Consider the following 8,188-nt stretch of genomic DNA (forward strand, 5'->3'; position numbering starts at 1 on the left):
CACTCTATCACTAAATTGAGCTTTAAAATACTAACTTTGAAGATTCTCTCATTATCTACCCTTCTAAAAATTTGCTCAAGTACACCAAAACTGTATTCGATCACTTCACCTAACAATATCAAATAATATAGTTTTGAAGTTTGATTTCTTAGGTAACTTTATCCTATTTAAAACCTTGTATATCTGTATTTTTTTAAAAGTGACACGAAAATAAAACAAATTTTTGTGACCCTCATAGAAAGGGATAAAAATAGAAAAACAAACAAAATTTTGTGGTTCTCGTATATTAACAGAAAGAGATAATAATAGATAAACATAACCATCCAAACAAATTTTTGTGGCCCTCATATATGGACAGAAAAGGATGAAAAGAGGAAAACCTAGGAATCCAAGAGAGTGATGGCTTCTTCAAATTGTACTTCTCAAGACATGGCTTCAATGGCCACCCAAATCTGCAACCAAATAGCCTCCATATTTTCAAACCCCACTCATCCATACCCACCCCCACTCGACCTCTTAGTCACCGAGCTCTCCACCATCGCCAAACAAAAAAGCCGCGTTTTCCTCTACGGAGTCGGCCGTGAGGGCATAATGCTCAAAGCCCTCTGCATGCGTCTCGCCCATCTAGGCCTCTCTGCCCACCTAGTCTTCGATATGACAACTCCACCGATAACTCCCGGAGATCTCCTCATCGCCTCCGCCGGTCCGGGAGGCTTCTCAACCGTCGACGCCTTATGCTCGGTGGCACGGTCTAACGGCGGAAGAGTGCTGCTTCTGACGGCCCAGCCTGAGACGGGTTCGTGTGTGAAGCATGCTAGTGTGGTGGCTTACGTGCCTGCGCAGACCATGGCGAATGATAAGGATGAAGGGGATGCGAAATCTAGACCGTTGCTTCCGATGGGAAGTGTGTATGAAGGTGCACTGTATGTACTGTTTGAGATGGTTGTGTATAAGTTGGGGGAGGTTTTAGGGGAGAGTCCTGAAGCTATTCGATCTCGACATACTAATCTCGAATGAAATTGTATTCGCTGTTTGATCTTGATGTATATTACGGTAATGTGATCATCAGTTACTAATGTGTGTAAATGAACATGATTGTAGAATGAGAGAATAAAATGGAAAATTTTATATATTATGACTATCACATTAGAAAGTCTTTTTCCGCATTCTAAGTTTTGCAGTATTTTTTTAGCAAACCTTTTTCCTTGATTCTTCTTTATATCCAATTAGTTGCGTATCCATCTTTATTGTGCATATACTTCTCTTGGACTTAAAACTATTTGATTTTATGTCTCAAACTTTTAACTTTAGTAATACCTTTAGTTAAAAATTCCTAAAAGTTAGGAAAAGTAGTGGAATGAGGGAAGAAAAAGTTTAGCTGTTTGAAGTTTAACAGGAGTGGAAACATGCATGTGCTTCCTGTGATAAGTGAGTTGGAGATTGCGATCTAGGTTTATCTTTGAACAAAGAACTTCCGAAGATATCCTATAAGAAGTTGAGTCATGCGGAATACTTGACTGGTCAGGTCCAGGAGGAGAGTTAAATATATTGATGGGTGAGGTTTGGTGTTGGATGGTTGTTTAGATTGATTTGGTGTATCAGTGGGGGGATTGAAATTGAAGTTTGATGGAAATTCTACTTGAAGCGGAATCTGGTCACCAATAAACTTAGGAGTAAATGATGTGGCTAATTTAATTTGTAAAACTTTTAGTTGAGGAGGTGGAGTTTTATGATGGATGGGCTAAGAAACTTTTTTTTTGGTAAAGTAGGTTCCACTTACACAAAGAGAGAGTCGTGATCTGAGGCTACATGACCGGAGAATTGTTCCATAAAGATCGGTTCAACAATAGGTTCAACAGAAGTTCTTTGATCAACATGATCACCAGGAAGGTTTTTTTCAGATGCAAATGAGGTCATTTCTAGTTCATTGGTTGATTGAAATGGAGGAAGAAGAGATGCATTTTTTTCAACAAAGCATGGACTAGTTGATGGTAGTGAAATTTTTTGGTTAGATTCTACATAGATACATGAGATAGTCATAGTTGAGAGAGGGGAATAGAGGGACTTATTATACTTTTATGAACTACATTATTAATAAAAGATTTACCGGTTCCCTTCAATCATTTTCTAAAAGGCTTGAGATATTCAACATCTTCCTCAAGGTAGGAAGTTGCAACAACTCTATCCTTTTTTTCTTTCAGCTCTTCAACAACATGAGCTTATTTTCTTTTTATTCTTATTTCTTAAAGTTTTGATGGTGTATGTGGTAGCAGTAATCTGGGAATTTCAAAAGCAAAATTAAATATCTTCTCAGCAATGTCTGTTTTTAAATACTCATTGATAACTTATTCATTATCCAGCTGAGTTTTCAAAAGAATTTCTTCAGAAACATACCTTTGTGTTGGAATTTGAAAAGAGATCCAACTTTATGATTATTTTCCTTTGTTGGTTTAACTTTCACTTTATCAAGATTTTTCCTTTTCACCAAGTTCTCAGCATTAAAAATTATTTCGTTTGAGAACCAGAAATGTGTACTGAAATGGGGAGATAAGATATTGGTTCAGTGGAGAAAGCTTCCGATGTGGCAGAGAAGAGATTGAGTTGCAAGGTTAACATTCAAACACTAAAGTGAATGAGAGAATTGAAAGTAATGTGAGAGTGATAATGAATTTTAATACCTGAAATGACGTTCTTTACACTTATATACCAAGGGAGACTAAAACCGTCTACGAGTGGTGTGGTGTGCTATACGGACAACTATATGAATGAATTGGACGGTGATTGATGCGTTGGAAGGTGAAATTGTTTAATTATACTCAAAGTGAAGGTCTACCTTTTCCGTGGGCCTCTCTACATGGAATTCTCTCTAGAGCCTTTTGCCATGGGCATTGTAGACGACCTATAACAGTTGTTTCGCAAGCCCTTCTTCCTATTATGTAAAATGAGGGCTTTGTCGTTCACACCTTGAGGATAGTTATTAACTGAAGTAAGTGAAGAACCTTGATAGGACATCACTAGCATTTGTAACAGATGCAATAAATGTCATTCTTTGAATCAAAGATATATTTTAGGGGAGTCTCGATATGTGTCTCTATGTTTGATGATACAATTGTCCCCTCTATCATATGACACTCAAGTACTATGAATTGTTCACGATGAGATATTAATCATTAGTGGCATGGTTTGCGTTGCTTAATGTAATGGATCGTAAAGTTCACCCTTGTTGAGACATATATAAGGAGTTGCGTCGCTACTATTTTCTCTTTCTTCATCATTTGTGAATATACGAACTCTTTTATTCTCTTATTTGTTACTTCATCTCTTCTGGCCACTCTTTCTACATTACTTTTCATATCTGACCTATTCACACATTTCTTTTGGTAGGATCTATGATGCGTAGGCCATCAACTTGTTTCTTCTGGGTAACAACCATACCTTTCTCTTATATTCTTGCTTTCGTCATTCGAGTTTTTTTTTTGGAGGAAATGGCTTACGGGATTTTCGATCTTTCTGCTTTGCACTCTAATGAACCTCCCTACCAAATACGTATTTTAATAGGGGTACCAAATTTATCTTTAACTCTGCTTTGGAATGTTATATGTATTTTTTATGTGTTGGTAGAATCCCTATCGAGGACGAGGAGGACCTCTAACTTGAAATTCGAGAGGTGACATGGGGTATTCCATCGATATGGTTAGACCAAGAGACGGTGAATAAAATGGGGGAATTTGGAGGGGAGAGGAGAAAATATAAATTTTGATATTTAAAAAATAATTATATTTACTAAAATATTTGTAGCTGCATATCCCTAATGGGAGTTAGTTGCATGTCCTTATCATATGAAGGGAGAGCACCCCTGGTACGATTATTTTGTTGCTTGTCTTATCATTTTCTTTTATTATCGTTTATTGAGAAAATGATAAGAAAATCGTTTCGTAAATCGCACACCTTGAATTAAGTTTGAAATCGTTTCGTAAAACTTTTAGCGTGCATAAAATATTTGGTTACGTTTGAACTTGCTCAAGATGTCTTTATTCAAGTGCATGAGTTTGTGGAATAACTATGTGTGTTCAATTCAATTCAGGTGCAAATACAAACTTTAAAATCATGAAAAGTTGAGTTTTGATGCATTTGATTGGAATCAATCATTCACACACTTAATTTGATTAGAACAAAATCAAACAGAAATGACCAAAACTTTCCAAAAACCATTTGATTCGAATCATACAATTTCATGTCACTTCTGTCCGAATTGATTCGAATTACACTTCACACATGATTTGAATCACGTAACTTTTGAGCATTTTTCAAAGTTCCCTGGAACAATTGATTAGAATCAATTATTGAACATGATTCGAATCATGGGGCCTATGATTCGAATCAACTACAAAATGGGTCAAAAATCTGAATCTCTTTTGTTCCATTCACTTGCTCACTTGACTCATTACATGTATTGACTTAGATTTGAATCTAACCAATCTTTTTTAGTCTTTTACATGCTTAATATCAATCACATATGTAAGCATTTTTCATCATTTGTTCATGTAAGATTTTCATAATCATTTGCGAATTTTTGTGAAAAATCAACCACCTCTTTTGAAACTCTTGCATTGAAATTATTTCCTCTTCAACCTCTTTTCAATTTCATTTCTTAATCATTAGTGACTGTTAAATGATTGAGGGAGACTCTGTCTTGAAGTTAACCGTTCTTAAATATTGGATAAAGGGTTGTCAAGTTCTTGCAAGATTGAGGTTATTGTCATTGATAAAGACAAATTCAAGTGAAAAGAAGAATGTCTTCTCTCAAGAATTGCCTTAGTTGTGACTGAGCGGAAGGCTACATATAAGGTGAAGTTCTTTTTACATCTACAGACAATTTACCGCTCAAGGAATCGATAGGATTAAGGGGTTGATTGCTACACACAAAGGCTTGGAGTATAATTGGTGATATTGGAAGATTGGAAGCGTTGATCGAGTAAAGATTGCGCAAAAGAGTTTGTCATTTGGTCATATACAAGTCAAGATCCAAATTGAAGAGTTTATTTGTTATTTTTATTTAGCATTATTATGGATTGGTGATTGTATATACTCTCAAGATATTTGTCAAAACAAAGGAACGACTATTAAAGTGGACGTAGACTCACGCGAAGACCACAAAGTCAAACCACTATAACCCCGATGTCATCTCTATATCCCTTACTCTTGAATTTGAATTTCGTAGAACATGCACGTTTAGGTTTAAATTTGGTAATAGCGATTTATTTGATAAGCTTAGGTTTTATTGGAATTGGGAACCTATTAAGAGCTTTAGTGGTGATTGAAATTTGAGAAAAACATCGTATTTTTAGAATTTGTCTAGTTGATTAATTGCTTAACCACATCCCGTGACTTATCCAATTACTTCAATTGCATACGTTGTGTTTCTTCATCTAGACATTACGATATTTGTAAAGTGATTTAAGTTGTTACTGAATAATTGGGAATTGAGTATAATTTTACATTTTCGCTCTATAAACTTCCACGCACAAACTCTTAAAGACCTCCAGTTATTCTCATTTGAAGAATCAGTTAATTTTGTTTTCAAAAGTCTATTTACTCCTCTAGACTGTTTTCTATTGCCATATTCTCACCCAACACTATTTCCAATTTTATTTTAATATTTCAAAACTATTCATTTTCTTTTGTGTTACTGTTTCTCTTTTATTAGATTTTCACTATTGCTTTCATCAATTTATCATGATTGTTCTCTACCATCAAATTATTTTCATATTTTTATACTTAATATAAATTATAATCACCACACTTTTGTTTTTTTTTTTTAATTTTGTTATGTATTGTATTATATTTTCTTAACGTAATATTTTTTTGGTCTCATAAGTTAATCTTGGAGTTCATTTTAATCCCTTAACCTTAAAAAGATCCATATTGATCTCTTAATTCTTCAAAATATATCATGTTAGTCATTTTTTGTTAATTAGCGGCGAAAAAAATTTAAAAACCAGTCCCTTCATTTTTTGTTATCGGCGTTGTGTCTCAATTTGCTGAAATGTGTCATGTTAGATGATTGCATCGATACAAAATTCACACCATTATATTGAGTTGTATTATTTTCTCAAATTATTATTGGCCTCGACATCTTAGTCATTGTGTTGATAATTTTTTTTCTTCATAATTTGATGCATAATATTTTTCTAATTATTGTTAATTTTGTTAAAATGTATTATTTGTCCATTTATTTCTTTTTATATAAGCAAATGATTGAATATAAGAGAGCACTAGGAGTACTCAACCCATATACAAACAAGAGAGCCACCCTAAAAAGAGTACACAACGCAAACTAAAATACAAGGAATAGGATCCAAAAGCCAATCTTTCCACCTACAACTCAAGTCCCTTCTACTTCTACAACCAAACGATTTTCAAGATAGCATTTTCGCCAATGCAACAATCTCACCCTTGTGGCCTCCTTTAAAAAGAGTTTCGTTCCTAACAAGGCAAATGGACCAAACAATCGCTAGCCAACAAAGATACTCAAATTTCTTATTAATCTTTGGTCTCATTAAGAGCATTAAACTTGCCAAGTGATGACAAGAAGAGACGAAAGACACTAAAAAAATCAAAACTAATCCAATAAGATAAAATCTGCCACACGTTTACACCTATAATAATAGTATTATTATGATAAGTAATCTTTTTGATTACGATATAAGTTTATTTAAGCTATAATATTAAAATTTTCTAATTTTGAATATATACTGTTAATATATAAATATTAATATATTATAAAAAATATAAATAAAATGTTTTAATTAATTTTAAACCTTAAATATATATTAGTTGAGTTATTTCACTCGCTTTATTTTTATGTTATTAATTTAGATGCTTTGAATTCTTTTACAAATTCTTCTTTTTGATTTCAACATAATCAAATTTGTATTTTTATTATGGATTATTCCAATTTAAATTAGTCAATATTTTCAATAAAAAATTATCTTTTCTCAAAATAAAATCATTCTAGATTATATTAGCCTATGTCTAACACACAAAAATAGAAAATATTCATTTACCAAAAATAATAAAATTAAATAAACAAACATTTACATACCCGCATACACATCCATATTCTTACACCACATTGATACAATTTTTTCATTCATTTTTTCTTTTTGAAAAAAAAAATGTTACCCATTATCATTTTCTTCGTCCTTGTTTGTGCTCATCAGTATTGTACCGCAGAAGCACAGTCAGACGACTCATCGGAAACATTGTGGGACTTGTCTTCACTTGGTGTAGTTCTTGAAGGCCTCATTGCAACAATTCTCTTACTTTTCATCTTTGTGTTGTTCCTAAAACGTTTCAGATACTCACAAAACGACGTAGCAGAGATACCAAAGTCTGAAAATGACACTGGTATAAATCCTCAACTACTCGAAACTTTCCCAATTGTATTGTACTCTTCCGTAAACAAACATGTTAAGGAAGGTGATGAAGATCCTCTACCATGTGCTGTGTGTCTCGCTGAATTCAATGACAATGACAGCGTTCGTGTTTTACCTCAATGCAACCATTTCTTTCATCCTCCGTGTATTGATGCTTGGCTTTCTACTCATGTTACTTGTCCTGTTTGTCGTACTGAGCTCAATCTTCAACATTCCTTTCAGTTTGCCATTTCTGTTAATACACAAATCAATGGTTGTGGTGGAATTGAAAGGGTATAATTAAGGTAAGGACTAAGGACTAAGGCTGGCTGCAACATCATGATTATTCAAAGAACCCTTCATTTTTATTTACTGTGAGCTGATATTCATTTGAGTGTGTATTTGTATTAATAGAAAAAAAATATTCTATGAATTTTGTTGTTGTTGTGAAATAAGCTCTTGGTTTGAGCCAAATGAAAGCAATGATTTTTAAAGTATTTCGTCCCTTCATATCTACAAATCAATTTTCCGGGAACTCTAACTTAAATCACTTAGCTCGTACTTTATAGAGATAATTTACTATTTAGATTTTTTTTTTAAAAGTATTTCGTCCCTTCATATCTCGTGATTAGGAGACTCTGTATCGATATATCTATAAATCAATCCTCTAAACATAGAACTCACTATCATTCAGATAAGTATTCATAAAGAGATGCACGAGCTCATACGATCTCAAGTAGAATCTACAAAATTCACCATTGTGAAAAGAG

General features: G+C 33.5%; 2 protein-coding genes across 2 annotated transcripts; both read left to right on the forward strand.

The window, feature by feature from the left end:
* Positions 1-325: 325 nt before the first annotated feature.
* On the forward strand, positions 326-1,128 carry LOC131637208 (uncharacterized). The gene has a single exon (XM_058907797.1). It carries the CDS (start codon positions 400-402, stop codon positions 1,015-1,017), a length of 618 nt encoding a protein of 205 aa, XP_058763780.1. The 5' UTR covers positions 326-399; the 3' UTR covers positions 1,018-1,128.
* A 6,050-nt stretch (positions 1,129-7,178) lies between these two features.
* LOC131637215 (E3 ubiquitin-protein ligase Os03g0188200-like) lies at positions 7,179-7,718 on the forward strand. The gene has a single exon (XM_058907804.1). It carries the CDS (start codon positions 7,179-7,181, stop codon positions 7,716-7,718), a length of 540 nt encoding a protein of 179 aa, XP_058763787.1.
* Positions 7,719-8,188: the final 470 nt, after the last annotated feature.

This window comes from Vicia villosa, unplaced genomic scaffold (assembly GCF_029867415.1).
Source record: "Vicia villosa cultivar HV-30 ecotype Madison, WI unplaced genomic scaffold, Vvil1.0 ctg.001947F_1_1, whole genome shotgun sequence".
In the NCBI taxonomy this organism is placed as follows: domain Eukaryota; kingdom Viridiplantae; phylum Streptophyta; class Magnoliopsida; order Fabales; family Fabaceae; genus Vicia; species Vicia villosa.

Bases quoted from the DNA above. Each gene is read 5' to 3' on its own strand.
- LOC131637208 (XM_058907797.1), top strand. From the start codon at position 400: ATGGCTTCTTCAAATTGTACTTCTCAAGACATGGCTTCAATGGCCACC.
- LOC131637215 (XM_058907804.1), top strand. From the start codon at position 7,179: ATGTTACCCATTATCATTTTCTTCGTCCTTGTTTGTGCTCATCAGTAT.